The 20,262-nt window shown below is 40.7% G+C and overlaps 2 protein-coding genes across 2 annotated transcripts in view; one reads left to right on the top strand and one right to left on the bottom strand.

Annotated features, from left to right (window-relative positions):
- Positions 1 to 1,905: 1,905 nt before the first annotated feature.
- Positions 1,906 to 17,287, bottom strand: LOC118854927 (vegetative cell wall protein gp1-like). Its single transcript, XM_036765107.1, has 3 exons — positions 17,129 to 17,287; positions 2,965 to 3,055; positions 1,906 to 2,738 (listed from the first exon to the last, which is right to left on the bottom strand). The coding sequence occupies exons 1-3, from the start codon at positions 17,285 to 17,287 to the stop codon at positions 1,906 to 1,908; spliced, it is 1,083 nt and encodes a 360-aa protein (XP_036621002.1).
- FAR1 (fatty acyl-CoA reductase 1) overlaps positions 1,976 to 20,262 on the top strand; it is a 111,471-nt gene continuing 93,184 nt past the window's right edge. The window contains exon 1 of the mRNA XM_036763687.1: positions 1,976 to 2,113. The gene's annotated coding sequence lies outside the window, so the exon portion shown is untranslated. The remainder of the gene's footprint in view (positions 2,114 to 20,262) is intronic.

Here is a 20,262-nt window from a genome sequence, read left to right on the forward strand (position 1 = left end):
TTCTGAAACCACCCCTTTGATTATGTTTTACAACAAAATTATTCCATCCCACTCCTATACCATAATTTGTCCAGCTCTTCCCAATTGATGGACACCCATTTAGTTTCCATTTTTTTTTTTTGCTACCACAAAAAAGCTACTATTATTTTTGTACATATGGGTCCTTTTTCTTTTTCTTTGGTTTTTTGGGGATACAGACTTAACTGAGTCAGAAGGTATGCACAGTTTAATATCCTTTGGAGTATAATCGTACCAAATTACTTTTCAAAATGGTTAGACCAGTTCACAGCTCAAAGCACTAAAGTACCTGCTTTCCTATAGCCTCTCCAGCATGTCATTTTCCTTTTTTTTTTTTTTTTGGTCAATTTAGCTAATCTGATGGGTGGAAGGTGGTACATCAGAGTGCAATCGATTTTCGTTATTCCAATTATTGATTTAGAACATTTTTTCATATGGCTATTGGTATTTTTCTTTGTTTCTGACTCTAAAAAAATTGCCTGTTCATATCCTTTGACAATTTTATTAATTCTGGAAGGGCTCTTATTCTTCTAAATTTGACTCAGTTCCCCGGAATTTGTTCTAGTAACTGATCTACTACTCCATTGACTAATATTTTGATACGGAAACGACCCTGAATTATCAATAGCCGTGCCAGCAGAGCATAAATTCTGGAAAGTTTTACTATGTGAGAAAGTCTTCGAAAGTAATGTTCCTAAGAACAGAGCAAGAGAGACTTCCTCTGTTTTCCGCGGACTAGCCTAGTTAAGGACTGAGAGGTTATCACCAGAGTAGGTTGGCCACTTTCCTGATGAATTCTTCGGCAGTGACAACCGAAGCAAACAAACAAAACCAACCAAAAAACTTGAAAAGTTACCTGTCCTCCTTAGGACAGATGTTAATCAAAGTTTGTAAAACACGTAAGATACTAGGGAGTGATGGTTGTGGAAGAGGCTCCAGCAGCTGATTTGCCCGGGAGTCCATGGACCTCCCAGGTAACCAATCTGGGCTCTCCCTCCATCACACTACAGCTGTGTGTATCAAAGGATAGTTAGCACGCTCACTCTGGAAACCACCTGGCTGGCCGGGTCTAGAGCCTCCCAGCCGCGGCGGTGGAATAAGAGCGTCTCGGAGGCAGGTTGGCCTCCGTTCCACCCCCCCCCCCCCCACCCGCCACCTCCGTCCTCTCCTGGGTCTCTGGGCCTCGGGCACAGGTGACATTTCAGGTATGCTCTATGAATGCCCAGCGCGCACAGAAGCCGCCGGCAGGAGGCGGCAACCCGCCAGGTGGCCAGCCTGGGCCGGCGGGTGGGGTGGTGCTCTGGGAGTGGGGTTCCCCACGTCGAACCTCCCACGCTCCGGCTCCAGGCTGGCGGTTCACAATGATGCCCGTGGCCCCACGTAGGCATTGCCATGGCACCTTGCACACAATGGTGCCCCGCAGCCAGCACTCCTCCAGAGTCCCGGTCCGGGGAAGGCCTCGGGCACCGCCCCGGGGGCATCCTTGTCTTTCGGGGCCGCCTCCTACGCCGTGCTCCCCAGCAAGGCCGCAGGGTGGCGGGGGCCCGCGGCCCGGGTGGGGCCCTGGCCAGTAGCCCGGGCCGGGGCGGGCCCCTAGGCGGTAGGAGGCCCAGGCCGTGGGGTACACGCCCATTGGCTAGGCAGGGCCCCCACGAGTCCGGAGCCGGGATAAGCCCTCTTCCGCCCTGCTAGCGCAGCCCCGATTGGCCGCCGGACGAGCCCCCTCCACCCTCTCTCTCTCTCTCTCTCTCTCTCTCTCGCCCTCTCCGAACCCGATAGAAACGGGTTGGGGAGGAGGGAGGAAGAAGGAGGGAGAAGGAAGAGCGGTTCTGGAGCCAGGGGCTACCGCGCACCAATAAGATCGTGCTGTGGGAACGAGGCGGCGCGCTAGCCAATAGCATTCTGCGGTCCGGGTCGGTGCCGGCTGACGCGAGGCTCGATTGCAGCCAATGGGAGTGTCGCTGCCTGTCCGCTCTTCAGCAGCCGGTCGGGGGCGGTGGGAAGGGGAGTGAGGAGAGCGCGGCGGCGGCGGGCGAAGGAAGCATCGCTGGACTGGGGAGGGGGTGATCGCGGCCTGGTCCCCCCGCGGATTTTGGTGAGAGGACGGGAAGGGTCGGGCCGGGGGGCAGCGGCAATGGGAAGGGGAGAAGAGCCCGCCCTCCTTCTCCCATCAGTCTGGGCCCGGCGGTCGGGAAGCCAGGCTGGCTGCGAGGGCCGGGCCCCAGGGCGGCGGGGCGGGCGGGGGTCGTGGCTCCGGAGCTTCCCTGACATCTCTTGACGTCGCGGGCCCGGGTCTCGCGAAGCATCTCTCCAAGCTGCTGCCTCCGAGGGACTGCGAGACAGGGAAGGGCGAGGCCGGGGAGGGGCCTGGTCGCCCGCAGCCGCACGCTGGGGAGTCGGGAGGGAGGGAGATTCTGGGCAGACCGTGCCTCGAGGCAGGGTGGTGGAAGGAGAGCGGAGCTGGGGCCGAGGGACCGGGCGCTGTAAAGGACAATGCTCCAGCTGGCTGCTACTGACCGAGTCCTCCCGGAGTGTGTGCCCTGGGGGGCCTGGAAGCGTGCAGGGTGTTTGGGCTCCAAGGAAGAAGGGGAAGAAGGCTCCTGCGGGAGCCCCTGGGAACGCTGCGGGGCTGGGGGCTTTGGAGGGAGTCTGCAGCGGGCAGGTACTCGGTAGGCCGGGCGCGGGGTGGTGTGTGGGCTTTGGTGGCAAGGAAGTGTTACCTGTTATTGGAAGGAAATGAAATAGGAGGGTGGAGATCCCGATATGAGCTGGTAGTTAGAGGTGCTAGTGGTTTGTGTAAGGCGGAGTTGAGAGAGATGGGCATCTATGGATGGGGAAATCAATGACCGGAAATTGAAGGGTCATTTGTGTGCTCCAAACTTTATCTATCTTGGGCTGAGATTCTGTAAACCCCTTAAGGGGCTGGGTTAGCACCAAGCACCATACGTATCACGCAGAATGTGACCGAATACCCATATGCTTGAGTTGAATTGAAAAGACCCATACGGCAATCCCCTTCCCGTACCTGTTTTCTTTGCTAGTACAGAAAACAAAACAGAACAAATTGTTATCAAAATTTATGGGAAGACTGGCACTCCCTTTTACGAGATACCAGTGAAGAGTCTTCTGAGTAACTCATACTTTTTTAAAAAAAAGCATTACAATTTGTTGCATCAAAAATGTTAATATTGCAAGAGACTACAACTCTTCTGTGTTAAAGCAGAAGTGCTTTCTTAACTAAGTGGTGATTTTATATATGCACTTGTCTGTGTGGTATTTTTGTAAGTGTATGTATACATATGTGTATATATATCACATACATGAAAGTGACTTAAAAAGTATTAAGATGATTAATGCTTAAGTGTAGATTATGTAGTACAAAATAAATCTCATTAAAAAAGTTCACAGGCCTATTGGATTGTTTAATTGTGGAACTTAATTAAAAAAATACATGGTCTAGAAAGTCATATCCCCGTCTTGTAGGATTTTCATTATATAGTGAAGTGGCATATGAAAAGGATTTTAATTTAGTGTCACAAATATACTTTCTTTTTTCTCTTCCAGGTTCCTTGACTTTTTTTGTGTTGCATTCTTTACTAGATGACTTGTGACTTAGAATATTACTGTTACCTGGACCCAAACCAAAGAAATTAATTTGTTTTACTGAATGATTAATCTTCATTCTCTTGCATTGTAAACAGATTAATACAGCACTGTTATGTTCTGGGCTATCAATTAACATAGCTTTACTTTACAAAACACTTTTTTTTTTGGTGATGCTGTATGGTGATTCTCGGGACATTTTACTATAGTATAAATAGAATAAATAATTTATGAAGAATCTTGAAGTAAAAAACAAAAAAAAATGATTAAGAAAGAACTAAGATACAGTGGAAAGTGTATTGGGTTTGAAGTCCGAGGACCTAGATTCAAATCTTAGCTTTCCTCTGGGCACTGAATGATCATTCTGTCTGTCTTCTATAAAAAGGAGTTAAGACTAGTTGACCTCTGATGTCTCTTCCAGCTCTAAATCCCTAGAGGGTGAATTTTTGAGCTATCTTTTGGTGACATGCATTATCCGAAGAGATGGGGAGGATATTCCAATGTTAGTGGTGTGAGAGGCAAATACCACATGCAAAGCATGGAATTGTGTGGGAACAGAAAAAAATGAAGTTCAGATTGGAATGAGAAATTTCTGAAGACCAAAACAGGGAGTCTTTTGAGCACAGGAAGAAGTTGAAAATGGTATTTGAGGAAGATAACCATTTTCACATAGCTGAGGAAGAGCAGCTATGTGAATGAATGGACTTAAATGATAAAAGTAACTAAGGGCAGGGGTACTAACTAGGGAGCTACCTACTTAAAAGATGATAATTTGGACTGAATTTGGTTATGAGGCAAAGGACCAAAAGCACATTCAGAAACATTTCAACCTGGAGGACTTAGAGGATGGGTGTCATTGGTGTTGGTGAATCAGGAGAGAGTGTTGATAAGATCATTTTCAGGTGGAAATGTAATGTTGACAGTTTGGACTTGTGGGACCATAGAGAATATTTGCAAATGCAGATTTAATTGTCATCCTCCAAAAGATGTTGAAACTGTGGGATTGGTGAGAGAAACTGAGGGACTGAATACTTAGGTTGAGTATGTTAAGAATTAACAGCCGTAAGCAGAAGAGCCAGTGAGAATAATTGGGAGAATTGAATATAACAAGGAAGCAAAATATCAGGGAAGCCAACTGTGAGAGTTTTGAGGAGGAATTAATTAGCAGGATAAATCAAAGTGATAAATCCCAGAAGTTTGAAAACTGAAGAGAGTCAATTCAAATTAGACAGGAAGAGATCATTGGAATATGAGGGAGTTGGATGGTAAAGCTTCACAATTAACAATGAAATGCAATGTGTCATGGTAGATTGATTGCTGGTCTTGTAGTCAGGAAGAACTGGGCTTGAATCTTCTCTCTGGTACTCTGACTGTGAGACCATGGATGGATTAATTTGTTTTCTCTGGGCCTCAGTTTCCTTATCTGTAAAATGGGGATAATATTACTGCCAGGGCAGATCTCACAGGATTTCCTTGGATGTTCTGAATTTTCATCCCTTGTGCATCAGTTGCACAATGTCTTGATTCAGTAGGTTTGTATTGGGGGCACTTGTTAATTTTGGAATATTGAAATTAACAAAGCTAAGTTTGTGTGTTTGGTCAACTGGAATCCTCAATAAGTTTTTTCCTACTGCTGAAATTTTAAGAGAAAAAGATCTGTTTTTCTCTCTCCCTCTCTCTCTGTCACTTACACGCACACACACCTCTCAAAACCTGATGTTAAGGATTTATTCACTAAAGAAACCTCCAAGGGTGTGGCTGGTACATGTTAAGTACACATTGAGTCCATTGTCCTATACTAGGTGTGGAGAGCCTCTGTCTGTTCTTTGGTTATGACTTTCCCCTTAATTCTACAACCTTCCTGACTATATTTTAAGGTCCTTAGATGCTGTCTTTCACTACAATTTTCCTCATTATGATAATTGATTGTTTAATTTGGCTGTGAGACCAACCTGTAGATGTAAAAACAGCACAGCTTTAAATCTCTAGTGGTTATATTCCAGGTAGGGAAATATATCTGTAGTGTATGAGTTATGATTGTAGGATAATGTTATATCTCTGTGTGTCACCTAAAGGTGTCTCTGACCTGTTTTTGTTTTACAAGTAGCTATGCCCTACCTTTGTCATATTTTCTTCGTCCCTTCTCCCTACTCTCTACTCCAAGGTGTAATTATAAAATATAAAATTAAAGTATACATTTATTATTGAACTTATTGCAGTTTCATATTGTTAATTTTAAAAGTTGACAAATGGAATGTTTTTTATTTCATTCTTAAAAAGTTAAGCTCTTTTTGCTCAGGTGACCCTGGATTTTTACACTGTGTGGTTTACTCCTCTTCATTAGGAAAAAAGGTTCTATATACTAGTCTTGCACTTATAGAAAGAGGGGAAAGGAAGAGTATTTGGAAGACTATTGGAGGATAAGGGCAATATACAGATGGTATTTCATAACTTTGACTTTGAAAGGAGGAAAGATCTTTAATCAAGTACTACAGTATTATATTTTGGCAGGAAATCCCATATTTGAAGCACAAAGGGTTTTCTACTTCATTTTGAGTTAACAAGAAAAGTCACTGAACTAGTATAACCTGCATATATTGAGTCGTCTGGTTATCGAGTTTTATTTGTTAGGCAAGGAAGTAATGCTTATATTAAACCAAGTGACTTGAAAATGAATGTCAACAATATCTTCAAAGACCTGGATCTCATTTATTTAGTCAGTAAATACTTACTGGTCTATCATGTCTAGCACTGTCTGTCTAGCGTCATTTCTGTATATGGGAAGATAAAAAAGAAATATTAAGATGGTCCCTGTCTTCTAGGAGCTTCTAATATATTTGGTGAGATGACATACAGGATTATAGATTTAGACAGACAGCATTACAGATTTAGATGATGGATTAGAGATTTAGCTCTCAGAGGTCATATAATCCAGCCTCCACAATTTACAGATGAAGAAACAGACATAGAGAAGCAACTTGCCTGTGGTTACGTAAGTAGTAAGTGGCAGAGATATATGTGAACTGGGGGTCTTTGACCATCAGACACAGAACTTATTCTACTCCATCATAATATAGAGCACTGGTTAAGGCATGATTCAAAACCATATGTGATAAAAGTACACGAATGAGCCTGTGTCTAGAGGGAATCACATAGGACTTGAACTGTATCCTGGCAGGTGGGTAATAATAATAGCTGCTATTTATTTAGGGCTTTACAATCAGTGCATTTATTAAGCACCCACTATACGCAAGGCACTGCGCTAAGTGCTAGGGATACAGAAAGAGGGAGAAGACAGTTCCTGCCCTTGGGGAGCTCACAATGTACTTATATTCTCTCATTTGATCCTTCCAACTTTTTGAGGGAGAGACTATTATTGCTCCATTTTACAGATGAGTGTACCTGAAAGAGGTTAACTGACGTGACCATTTAGTGTGTGAGGCTTTTTTTTTACACTTCGAATGCAGCATTCTTTTAGAATTCATCCAGAGAGAAGGGAGAAGGGAGGACATTTATTCGGTGGTAGTGAGGGTAGGTAAAGGTAGGAAGAGAATGGAATAAAGGCATAGAATTTGTGATCAGATTCTCATTTTTCTTTTGGTCCAGAGCTGTGATTTCATCAGTTTCAAAATTCCCAGGGTGGAAAATAACTGTACTGATGCTGATGGGCAGCGTATTTGTAACTTGTCAAAAGTTGTCTGGGAAATTAAGTGACCTGTTCATAGTCATACAGCTAATATGTGTCAGTGGCAGGACTTTAGCCCATGGCCTCCTCACTCCAAGGTCAACCTACCGTCTATTAATGACAACTTGCTTCTCTCTGGTATAATAGGATCATAAATTTAGAGCCCGAAGGGACCTTAGTATGGACATTTCCCACCAGAAATCTTTGACCTTGTGTGAAATATTGCCCAAGTAGTAATAACAATGTTATTGGGCTATCATAAAGTTCACTTTCACATAAACACTTTTATTAAAGGTGGTGGTGGTGGAGGGAAGAAATACTTTTTAATTGTGTCCCTTGAATTTGTGCCCCTGTTACGGTATGAATGATTGGCAGATTATGAACTTTTAAAGTCGTCAAAAGACTGACACTACAAATGTTAGTAGACTCATTCTAACTGTAATGGTCTCTTCTTATGTTATCAGTTGCTTGTTTTAAGCGATGCTTACCCAATATGCCTTTAATATTAAAATATAAGGTAGTTTTCATTTCTTTTCTCAAAACATTTTTAGAATCAGTGTGAAAGCTGGAAAGGATTTCAGAAATTTGAGGAGGCCTGTAGCAGATTAAGTAGCACTGAGGCCAAAGGCCAGGTCTCCTGCTTCCCCAGGACAGTGCAGCTATAATACATGGCGTTTTATTTTAGTCTGACAAACAAGGTTACTGGTGAAGTTTGTGGTTTTTGTGGGTTGATGAGCACTCTTGCCTCTGATAGCCTCAGGCATACCAGGAATGTTGGTAGAGCAGTAACGAGGGACATTTTGTTGGATTTAAAGAATTTACTTTGATTTTTATTCAGTTTTGGAGAGGTCTGAAAAAATGAGTATGTGGTATGTGGAAATTGAGAGTTCCTGCCATGTTTTTAGTGTAGTACTTTGCTTTTACAAACGTTTAATAATTATTAACATAGAGATGATTCAGAAATTAGGAACCATGTTTATCGTGTGGAAGTTTAACTGATTGAAACAAGGTCTGATCCAGAAATATTATTTGGGTACCTTCCATGTACAAGGTATGCCCTTTGGTGCTAGGGATACAAAGTTAGATCTGACACAGAGCCTTTCTTCCAAGGAACTTTCACTCTAATGGGGAGATGTGCACAAGTAACTATGATATGAGAGTGAAAATAGAAGTGCAAAGAAAAGGTTCTGGCAGAGTACTGTGAAAATTTGAGAAGAGTCAGTTTTAGCTACCTTGCTTTACTCTTTCTTCATTGTTACATAGGGGGATTATAGTTTTACCGAACATCTAGAATTAGATATAAAATTGAATATTCAGTTCAACAAACCTTTATCGAGTACCTGTTTTCTGTGCCCAGCACTGTGCTAGGACCCTGGAGGGGAGGTAAAACACTGCTCTTGCCCTTCTGAGGTTTACAGACCGGAAGGGGTACATGACAATACCCAAATAGCCATGATACAAAATAGAATGTAATAAATTCACAGAAAAAAGTGCAGAGTGATATTTGATATCTAAGCAAGGCTGTGGGAGTTCCTACTGAGGCTGTCAGAAGTGAATGTTTTGGCAGCTGCTTTCACTGAATTGATAGAATAGACTGTGGGACCCAACAGCTCTTTTCCATTTACTATTTTCTATGATTTTAGTGATAGAACAGATACAAAATGCCATTTTTTCAAAGGACAGAAAAAGCACATTTCTTCCTGAATTGATTGTAGTAGCTGAGAGTTTTTCATCCCTGGATTTTGAGATTGTTTAGTTGCTCTTTCTCATAAGAAATTAGGTGATAAGGTATATTCTAGAAGAAATTGCAACAGGTTTCAGTATAGTCTTCAGACAGCATTGATGATCAAAGAATATCAGAGATTGATGGGAATTTTGTGAGCATCTTCAAGGTAGTCTATAAGCAGCGCTTAAAATGTGGGTTTGGACCTCATGTGGGGTCACAAAAAATTTGGCAACAGTAAAAGGTTTCTGAATGTGCAATGACCAAAAATTAAGAATCAAGCTAATGAATCGGAGGTGCTTCTGGCTTGCAGTGTTGCATAGGCAACTTCCCAGCCACCTTGGTTCTGAACTGCGCATACCCTCAGGCCATACAACGCCTACAAATGCTTGTCTAAACCCTGGACTGCTGTCTGGTCCAGAATGTTAGTGATCGAACATTCTGTGGTTTAACAGAATCAGGGCAATAGGAACATACAATGACCAGAATGATGTAACTGAAAACAATAATAAAAGGCATCAGTTAAATAGAGCAGTAGTGAAGCATATTTCCTCCTCTTAGTATAGAGGTGTTAGACTAGAAGTGCAGAATGTGGCATGTGGTGTCTCTTTATTTTTCCTTTACTAATCAGCTTTACTGACATCTAGATGGTGCAGTGGATAGAGTGCTGAGCCTGAAGTAAGGAAGCCTTTAGTTCAAATTTTACCTCACACTTAATAGCTGAATGACCTTCGACAAGTCACTTAACCTCTTTGCCTCTGTTTCCTCGACTGTAAAATGGGATTCATAATACCACTTAACCTCAGAGGGTCATTGTGAGAATCAAATGAGATAATATTTGTAAAGCCTTGGCACAGAGCTTGGAACATAGTAAGAATTAGATAAATGGTATTATTAGAAAAGTTCTGTTTTTGGAAAGGGTATAGATTGAGGAAGTACTCATCATGCTGTAAAAAACATTTAAAAAAACAATTTTTTCTGTTGTGCATTTGTTTATATGAAATGTGACTATGATAATAATTTGGCACAGATAAGAATTCTACAGAATGCTTTTCTTTGGCAGCGACAAGTGAGAGCTGGTCAGTGAGAAGTTTTACTTAGCTGTAGTGATCTAGAGATGGAACATCTATGGGTTAGAGTTGCATTGTCCAAAGAGATAACCTTTTATGTCCTGAAAGAGCTGCTTATTTTTCATTACTGCCTTATTTAATTCTAGGGAGTGACTTAGTCTAATTGATAGAAAATGAATCAGTTCAACAAATATTGATTCAGTGCCTGCTATGTAATAAGGTGAGTCATAATTTTTTAGGGCTAGGAGAGACCTTGGAGATAATCTGGTTCGAATTTTATCTGTGTCTTATTTATCAGGTCTTGATCTCTGACATAATGGACCCTATTCGGTGTCCGAGGGAAGGGAGGTGTCTCTCACAAAATCTCTGTGGCTTATTGTGTCTCCATCCACGTACTGCTCTGAGAACATAAGAATTTGACTCACGTCTCAATTTCTCTATGAGTACTTGGGCTATTTTAACACTGTATTGAAATGAATGTGTGCTGATAAATGTTTATGCTGGCTCTCTGGCTTTAAAAAGAAAGTGTATGCAGGAAACATGTTTAAGTTCAGTCTGCATTATTAACATTTTCTCCATTACTTTTTTAAGTCTAAGCTGTAAAATAACGACAAAAACAAAAACCCAGCCCTGAGTGACAGAGCATTCGCCAAGGTCACATGTAGCTTGAGAGTTGGTTTGGTGCTGGCTCCAGCCTGTCACTACATAGAGCAAATTCCTTTAACAAGACAGAAACAGCAAATGGGCTCATACTTGAGGCCTCAGTCTTGCTGGAAGGCATCAAACAACTTTCTTCAGTAGTGGGCCCCTACCTTGAAAAGCTGTATAGTCCCCATTCATGAGACTACCAGTGAGGGGATAGGTCAGGACCTGGTTGTTTTTCAGTTCACTCGGTTCCCTGTTAGCTTACCTTAATTTTCCTTGGGGAATTCACACATGATACAGCCTGTTGGCCTTTCTCCAGGCCTGAGTGAGGCTGGGCATCTTAGAATAACAGAATCTGAGAAATGGAAGGGACCTCAGCAAACACCTGTTTTTATCCATACACTAAAGGAATCCCGTTAGACCATCATCTAACAAGTGGTTTTCTGGCCTTTGCTTGATGATCTCCAACAAGGGAGAGCATACTGTACGTTAAGGCGGCCCATTGTTCTTTTGGACAGCCCTAATTGTTAGGAAGAGGCAGCTAGGTGGTGTGGTGGGCAGAACGCTGGCCCTCGAGTCAGGAGGACCCAAGTTCAAATTCGGCCTGTGACATTTACTAGCTGTATGACCCTGGGCAAGTCACTTAACCCTGTTTGCCTCAGTTTCTTCATCTCTAAAATGAGCTGGAGAAGGAAATGGCAAACCTCAAATTGGGGTCATGGAGAGACGGACATAACTGAGCAGCAGTTATTAGGAAGTTTTTTTTTTTCCTGACATCAAACCCAAATTGGCCTCTTTGCAGCTTCTCCTTACTGTTTCTGGTTCTGCCCTCTGGGGCCAATTCTTCCATATGATAACCCTTCAGATACTTGAAGACAGTTAATATGTCCCTCCTAAGTCTTCTCCAGGCTAGACATTCTCAGTCCTTTTAGCTGATCTTCATATGACATGGACTCAGGGCCCTTTACCATCCTGGTTGCTCTCTGCTAGACATGGCCTGGCTTATCAATGTCTTGGACTGTGGCACTCTGAGCTGAACACAGTATCCTGCGTGAGGTCTGAGGAAGGTCGAAGACTGTGGGGATTATCATTTCCATGTTCCTGGAAGCTGAGCTTCTCTTAGTGTACCCCAAAGTTGCATTAGCTTTTTGGGCTGTCATCACACTGCTGGCTCATATTGATTTACAGTTCACTAAAACTGCCAGATCTTTTTCAGAACAAGACTTTCCCTAAATTACTGTCTCTGTGATGTTGCTTTTTTTATACCTAAGTATTAAGACTACATTTATCCCTGTTAAATTTCATCTCATTAGATTTCCAATGTTTTAACCTATTAAGATCCTTTTGGAGCCTGTCTCCATTATCAAGTGTTAGCCATCTTTCTCCTAGCCTTGTCACCCGCAGATCTGATGAGCATGCCCTCTATATGCTCTTTTCTTCCCTTTTGCCTGTCTGCTTAGAGACTCTAGACCCCTTCCCATCCTTTCATCAAGGTGACTTGTTTTGGTGTCTCAGTCCAGCACTGACTTATAGGTATCCTTGATTCCTTGTAGAAGCCCCATGGATATGCCCTTCTCTGAGCGTGTGTAGGTGTTTCTCTTGTTTTGTCTCTGTGTCTTTTACAAAAACCAAATCCAAAGACTTGACTCAGATGTGGGGACTGCCATGCCTGAGCTAGGTGATACTACTGCTTTAGTGGAGCTATGATCCTGATTCCCCGAGGTAACAAAGGTCTTGCTGGGGAGGTTGAGAACTAGGACAACCTTGCCTGGGAGACAGAAATGGAAAGGGCTTCTCTCCCCATTGGTGCATGCCAGAAAGATTAAGTAGCTTGCCCAGAGTCAGGGTATTGGGGCATTTAGGGGCTGGGAAGGTCAAGAGAGACATGCTTCTACCACTGCTTGTGGGGTAAGATTGTCTTCCTGCCTCTTGACATTTTACAGGGCACCTGGAAAGAGGGAAGATTGACTGCAAAAGTGGAGCGCTGGTTCATAGGACCATAGGTCTAGATCTGGAAGGAACCTTAGAGTCCATCTGGTGCACCCTTCACTTTATAGATGAAGAAATTCAGGCCTGGGGAGGTAAATGCCCAATGTCACATATGTAAGAGTCAGAGGTGAGATTTGAACCCAGGTCCAGAGCCAGTACTCATTGCACTGAGCCAGGAAGCAAGTCTGAATGCTTAGAGCAGTAGAAAGTAGAAGACAAGGCAGTGATTAGAGGATAGATGAAGAAAGTGTGAGAGAGCACAGTGACCAAACCTGTGGTAGCATGACATTTGCTTTGGCTCTCCTTCCCCAATATAACCATTGTCATTCATAGGGGCCTGTGCCCAGCTACAGGATTTATGGTGTGGTAGCTAGCATCCCTTACAGCACATCCCAGTATGGATCAGGTGATGACAAGAACTCTAATAGCAGATTCAGTGTAATATGCCTTACTTGAACTGTGTGCAGAACGAGCTTGAGTTTAGGCTTCTCTTTCAGAAAAAGGGAAAGTTTGGGAGAGGGAGAGACAGTGGGTGATTTGACACACATCTAGGTAGTAGTTTACAAGGCCCGATAATATTCATTCTTCTAAGTCTTAGATCTATTGTTTGGGAGCTTTTAGTCATTCTTTTTCTTTGGGTAAAAATAAGGAGGAGCAGTAAGTCGTGGAGTCTTAAGTAGCCCCACATTTCCCTTTACAGTTATACTCCCTTGTGTATACTTACTTTCTTGTTGTACTAATTCCTTTCCGCAACTACCCATTGCTTCTGAGGTGTTTTAGGGACTTTTATGTCAGTTGGTTTTTCTATAGACAGAAAAATACAGCAATTTAGCCACAGCAGTTTAATGAAATTGCTTGGTGATGTGTGGAGAGATCCCATGTTGATGAAATTATGTCTCATTTCAAGTAATTCTTCATGAAAAATATTTTTTCTAATGCTTTTTTCATGCTCATTCTGAATAGAAATACTATTTACAAAAAAAAATGGAATGTTTCTGTGCTAGGTCAGTCTTGAAGAATTAAAGTTGATTTACTTTAAAAATTTTTTCTTTTTAAAAGTTTTCTTCATTTCTTTTATATTTCATGCCACAGACATTTTGCAAAATATGATACTCCTTTTGGGATCTCCCTTAACAAAGGAAAACACTTAAGCAAAATCAGCTGATGACCCTGCTCAGTCTGCTGGTGTGTGAGACACTCCATGCCGCCATGTTCAGTCTCCGTCTCACTTCAGAGAGGAGGGAAATGTGTTTCTTGAAACGTTCTCCAGAACCAGATTTGGGCACTGAATTTGATTGAGTTTAGCTTCCTGAATTGCAGTTTTTTGGTATAGTTACATATTGTTTTCTTGCTTTAACTTATTTCTTCCCTTGTTTCTTTGAATTCCTTGATCATTTCTTATCTTTCTCATTACGTTCACGTACCAAGTTTTGTAGCCATTCTCTACTCATTAGGCACCTACTTTGTTTTTAGGTTTTGTTTTTGTTTTTGCTGCTACAAAACTGCGTCTAAGAAATATTCTGTGTTTTCAGGACTTTTGTATCGGTCTTTGACCTCCTTGAAGTATGTGCTCAGTAGTGGGATTGTGGAGGCAAAGGATATGCACAGTTTAATGATTTTTCTTGTACAATTCCAAATTGTTTTCAAGTAATTCACATCCTGTTTTAATGTATGAGATTTCCCACCACCCCTTCTATGGTGACTATTTCCATCTTTTCTTTGCATTTATGGGTCAAAGTGGTATTCCTAGAGCATAGGGTCTAACCATGTTACCCATGAAAAAGGCATGTTTCTCAATTCAGTAATTACTACAGTGGTTCTCTTTGATCTTTTTTGTTGTTCAGTCATTTTTCAGTTGTGTCTTACTCTTCATGACCCCATTTGGGGTTCTCTTGACAGAGATACTGGAGTGGTTTGCCATTTCCTTTTCCAGCTCATCTGACAGATGAGGAAACTGAGGCAAACAGAGGGAAGTGACTTGCCCCGGGTCACATAGCTGGTAATGTCTGAGACCAGATCTAAAGTCAGGAAGATGAGTCTTCCTGACTTCAGGCTGGGCACTCTATACACTGTGCTACCTACTAGCTTTTTGATCTTTAGGGTCATACCAAAAAGCTCCTATGTGGCATTTAAAGCCCTTCCCTGCTTGTCTTCATTCTACCTTTCCTGATTAAGTTTACATTCCTTCTCTTCACACAATCTACAGTTTAGCCAGACTGTCTTTTGTGCTTTTTGTCAAACACTGCGCTCCATCTCCTGTCTGTCCCTTTGTCATCCTCTGTTCTTGGGATGCAATTTTTTCCTCATCTTTGCTGAGTTCTTAGAAGTCCTAGGTTTCTTCAGTATGCAGCCCAGGTGCCACCTTCTGTAGGAAACCTTACTTGATTCTTCCAGCTGCTAGGGCCCCTTCAATAACCTGGTGGTTTTTTAGGTATATATTGTTTGCATATGTGCTTTAATATTCACTTATAGTCTTCAATGACAAAAGTACAGGGACTTTCACTAAAATCTAACATAGTTCCTGTTAGCTTAATAAAATGTTAAGTATTATTTTTTTCTTATTTTGATAGGTATAAGGTAGACCCTCAGAATTTTAATTTGCATTTCTCCATTATAGAATTGAAGCACTTTTCTTTGTAGTTGTTGATAGTTTTTATTTCTCTTTTAAAAAATAGATCATATCCTTTGACCAGTTATCTAGAATGACTTGATTTTTTTGATATTTGTGTCAATTCTCTATATAGCTTGGACGTCAGACTTTTATCAGAGATATTTATTTGATAGAAAGCTTCTTCCCTGCCTCAATATGACTGCTTCTCTTATTCTAGCTTCATTGATTTTATTAGTGTAAAACTTATTTATTTTATTAAAATAGTCTATTTTATCTTTTAAAGCCTCCATCCCTTCTTTAGTTAAAAGTTCTTTCCCAAGTCATTGTTGTCAAAGGTACCTCCTGCTCTTAGAGTTAAATTTAAAGGAAATATAGTTTTCAAAGTTCTCTAATCCCTCCCCTCTTCCCCCCCTCACCTCCAGTCTTTCCTGTCTTTAGGAGAGTGGGTGAATTAATTTTCTCCATTTAATTTTAGATGGAAAATAGAGAAAGAAACCTGTGCAAGTAAAAATATGTGCTACAGAAAGGGTCAAAGAAAATAATGTTGAAATTTTGCATCTTTCTCTAGTGCCTAGGCAGGTGCTTTAACACATGTATTTTTGAATTATTTCAATACTTTGGATAATCAATCCAGCTATTTCATACCTCAGAGACTTACTGGGCAAATAAATTGCTTAAGTACTCTATGCTTCAGTTTCCTCATCTGTAAAATGAGGGTAATAAAAGCACCTTCCTCTCAGAGTTGTGAAGATCAAATCAGTTAATATTAATATATAAAAACCCTTTGAATACTTTAAAGCATTATTGAAATGCTAGTTATTATTTATAATTATGTATTATGAGGGAAATGCGAGCTAGAATAATTTTTAGTATTTTATCAAAATGTAGGATTTATTTTTCTCTATAATACTTGGTTATTTCCTTTGGAACTGCAAAGATGGTTTGGTAGGGTCAAGATATCTAGAAGCAAGAAGCAAGTTCATCTTGAATAGTTTCACTGATGTTTGCATAGTGATCTTTCCTTGACTTCACCTGCAATCATGATATTTACTGTCACTAACAATAATTATACACAGTGGATTGGGTACAAATTCTTGTTGACATATTGATTATTCACATGTAATATTTGTTTAGAATAAAATAAAGTGGGAACCATTTCACTTTAGATTGTATTGGTAAATATTCTCATAGGAGTGTTGGCTGCTTTGAAATCATTAGTCTGAGAAAAGGTTAATAGGAAATGATATATTTCTCCTCATAGAATTTATGGATTTTTTGCCATAGGCATATCATTTACTGTGGACTATAGAATCCTTAGAAGAGATAGTAATGAAGTTTTAAAAAAATGACCCTTTTTCTTGCTGATGCGGAAAAGTTTTTGAAGTAGGAATATTAGTTCAGTGAATGGTACTTTTTGCCTTACATTTAGTTTTACTTTTTAAAGATTTTAAAGCCGTTTTCTAAATACCCTTGTCATTTCCTGTTCTGTGCCTTCCCTCAACCCCACATCGATCTTTCCTTGTAACAACAACAAAAAAAATAAGTAAGCAAAACCAGCTTCTGGCAGCAACATCCTGTAGTCATTTCCTACTCATACCCCTCTCTTTGGGAGGGGAAAATTTTTCATCATCTATCCTGTGGAATCAGCCTTATTATGTTTTTTAAAATTTACTTAATAGGTGAAATTTATTATTTTGCAGCTTCCATACAAATCCTAAATGGAGGTAATGCTGGATTCTTGAGCACAAAGTTCTACCAGATTTTGCCAAGCTAGAAAGTCTTACGTTACAGGCTGGGGACAGAATATATCTGCCATCCAAGGATGAGCCTTTCCGAGGGGAGAAGCTTATCGCTAAAAGGTTCACCAGTAGGTGCGTAAGCATGGTGTGGTGGTAGAGTACACATTTGATATGTGTGGGATCACTGTTTTCAGTTTCCGGCATCTTCATCCAGATTAGAGGCGGTGTGGTACAGGAGAAAGAATACTGAGTCTGGAGTCAGACCTGGGGGAAAATCATGGGTTTGCTGCTTACCTACCTTTGTGACGCTTAACCTTGCCTTGTTCTATAAAATTGAGCAGGCTGGACTAGATAACATAAAATTCCTTTCAGTTCTAAATCTAAGATCATGAAACAACTAAAAATACAGAATGACTCTTTGTCCTGTGTGGTCCAGTGTTGGAGGTCTTGCACAGTATCGGGGCCAGAGTGACATAAAATGACCAGATTGGAGTCACGTAGCACCTAGATGGTCCCTAATCATTAATTTAGATTTTTGACACTCTAAACATGAGAACTTTATCCAATGACCAAGTTGATCTATGGAGAGAACTGAACTACATTCATATTTGATATTCTTGCCATAAATAAAATCAAGACATTTTTAAAGTTGCAAATAAGTTTTTCATGACTGAAAAACTTTCCTGAAAGAGGTTAGTTAAAGAATTGGAACATTTAGTTTCATCGTGTACCCAACCACTACCAAAAACATTTCATAGGGTACTGGTCGTCCTCTCTTGCAGTGTTCACAGTAGAAAACAGACCTGAAGATAGTTGGATTTTTTTGTGCCAACATCTGTTGAAGAGAACAAAGAAGCAGAGAAGTTCTGTGAAGAACTTCTTAAGATCTAGGTCAGCTTATGTCTTGAACACATGCCTCAAATACTAGGTGATTTCATTGTGAGGGTTGGCACAGGAGAAGACACTGAAAACTGGAAAAGATGACTGAGGGCCAAAGGTTTAGGCTACTCAGTAGTCTCATTCTTATACGTCATGAATACTATCTTGAAGGAGAGAGCCTTCAGAAGGTAGTGGATAGAAGGAGCAGTAAACATTTAAAAAGATGAAATTGACTATATCTTAATAGGTAGGAAATTACTCATTACTCATATGGGAGCCTTTAAAGAACATGTTGTTTGGTTATAGCAAAGGTCTTATTACCAGGGTTTCCTGACCATTTTTATGCGTGACCTTTGCCAGTCTGGTGAAGCCTACATGCCTTCTTTCTTTCTTTCTTTTTTTTTTTTTTGAGAAATACTTAGCATTTATTTAGCTTTATCCATCACAAAGAAAGCGTGGGAGTTGTATATAATGTGGATTTTAGTGTGTGTAAGGTGGATTTTTTTTCTTAGAGTTTAGATTCCCAAGATCCATGGCCATAACAATTTCTATTTTCCAGGCTCATGACTTGTAAACATCTGCACCATGCTTGTGCAGCATTATGTAATGATAAATAATAAAAATATTTGTGCTTAAATTTATAAATATCCACTGCGACTGCACAGTGAGATATAATGGTGAGATAATGTAAACTTTTTTTTTAAATTTTTTTTATTTATTTAGTTTTCAGCATTGATTTTCACAAGAGTTTGAATTAAAAATTTTCTCCCCATTTCAGGACTTCTTTCAGAACAGTGTTTTTAAATGCATAGAACATAAATAAGCTAATAAAAGAAACCAATCATCTTGAAATATGGTTATCAAAATATTTTAAAAAGTTCATCGACCTCATACTGAGGACTCTTGGGTCTCTTCCTTGCCAGGGGGGGTTGCTTCAGTCTGTATTTGTGACTTCAGTGCTAAGCACAGAGCCTGACTCTTAATGTTTGTTGATTAACTGATTGTTAACGGTAAGGTTAAAATCCTAACCAAATTAAGAGCAAATAAAGATGAGGAGAATATACACCAGGTGCTATCATAGCAATTCTAAACTGATCTGTTCAACAGACCCAACTTTGGGGGAAAAAATTGGAAATCATAACATTTAGAGCTAGAAATGGACCTTAGGAATCAAGTGCAACATTATCTCGGAGATGATTAAACTCTGATGCAGAAGAGGGAAGAAAACTGTTAAGGTCATACAGGTAGTAAGCAGCAGAGGCAGTATTTGAACCCAGGTCTGAATCCAAATCCATTATTTCTGTTATTCCTGTGGTAAAAGTAAAGACATTGATTCAGCTTATTGCATTTCTTAATGAAGTTTAACTGAAGCAAAGTGGTTTCCACAAGGATTCTGAAAGAACCCAGAAATGGCTTCTAGCCAGTAAATATTTAATCTCTTCGCAAAGTGAAGGTATGGATCATTTGTTTGGAAAACATTGCACTTCACATTTAATTAAATGTTTATTAGGCAGCCTTCTTGTTGCAGTACAGTGCTAGTTTCTGGAAATGCAGAAATTAAAAAGCCAAGAGTCCTTGCCTTTAAGAAACTTACATTTTATTAGAGTAGGTACAGAAATAAATATAATAAAAGAGTTGGGTGTGCTGAGGCAAAAGAGAGTTCCAAATGCTTTAGGAAAATTTGAGGGGAGTGAAAAATACTTGTAATTTGGGGGTGGGATAAAGGGGAGATCAGGGAAAGCTTTCATAGAAAATGTAATACTTGAGCTGAGTCTTGAGAGAGGGGTTCTGAGAGGGTTCTAGACATGGGGAGGCACTGCCTAGAGGTATATATAAGATGCTGAATTTGGAGGGGTGCCTAGGGCGCTTTGGCTAGAACGAAGCAGGGGAGTGATGTAAATGAGACTGAAAAGGTAGGTTGGATCTAGGTTGTGAAGGACTTTATGTGCTAGGGTAAGAAGTTTATTTGAAGGAGAATGATAGAAGATTATGAATAGCATCATTTCGCAAGACAGCAGAAAGCAGTGGAACAACCTTGGAGCCATCCTTGACCGTTCTTCTTAGTCAGACCACATATTCAAACAATTGCCAAGATCTTGTCATTTCTATCTATGTAGTCTCTCACATCAGTACCCTTCTTTCCACCCACCTCATCTCTATAGTTGAAAGTCTTAATTCTTCTCTCTCAGAGTATTACAATAACCTTCTGATTAGTCTCCATGCCCAAAGTCTCTCCCCTTTCCAATTTGCCCTCCACCTGACTGCCAAATTTATATTCCTGAAGCACAGGTTTGGTCATG

This window comes from Trichosurus vulpecula, chromosome 6 (assembly GCF_011100635.1).
Source record: "Trichosurus vulpecula isolate mTriVul1 chromosome 6, mTriVul1.pri, whole genome shotgun sequence".
Lineage (NCBI taxonomy): Eukaryota > Metazoa > Chordata > Mammalia > Diprotodontia > Phalangeridae > Trichosurus > Trichosurus vulpecula.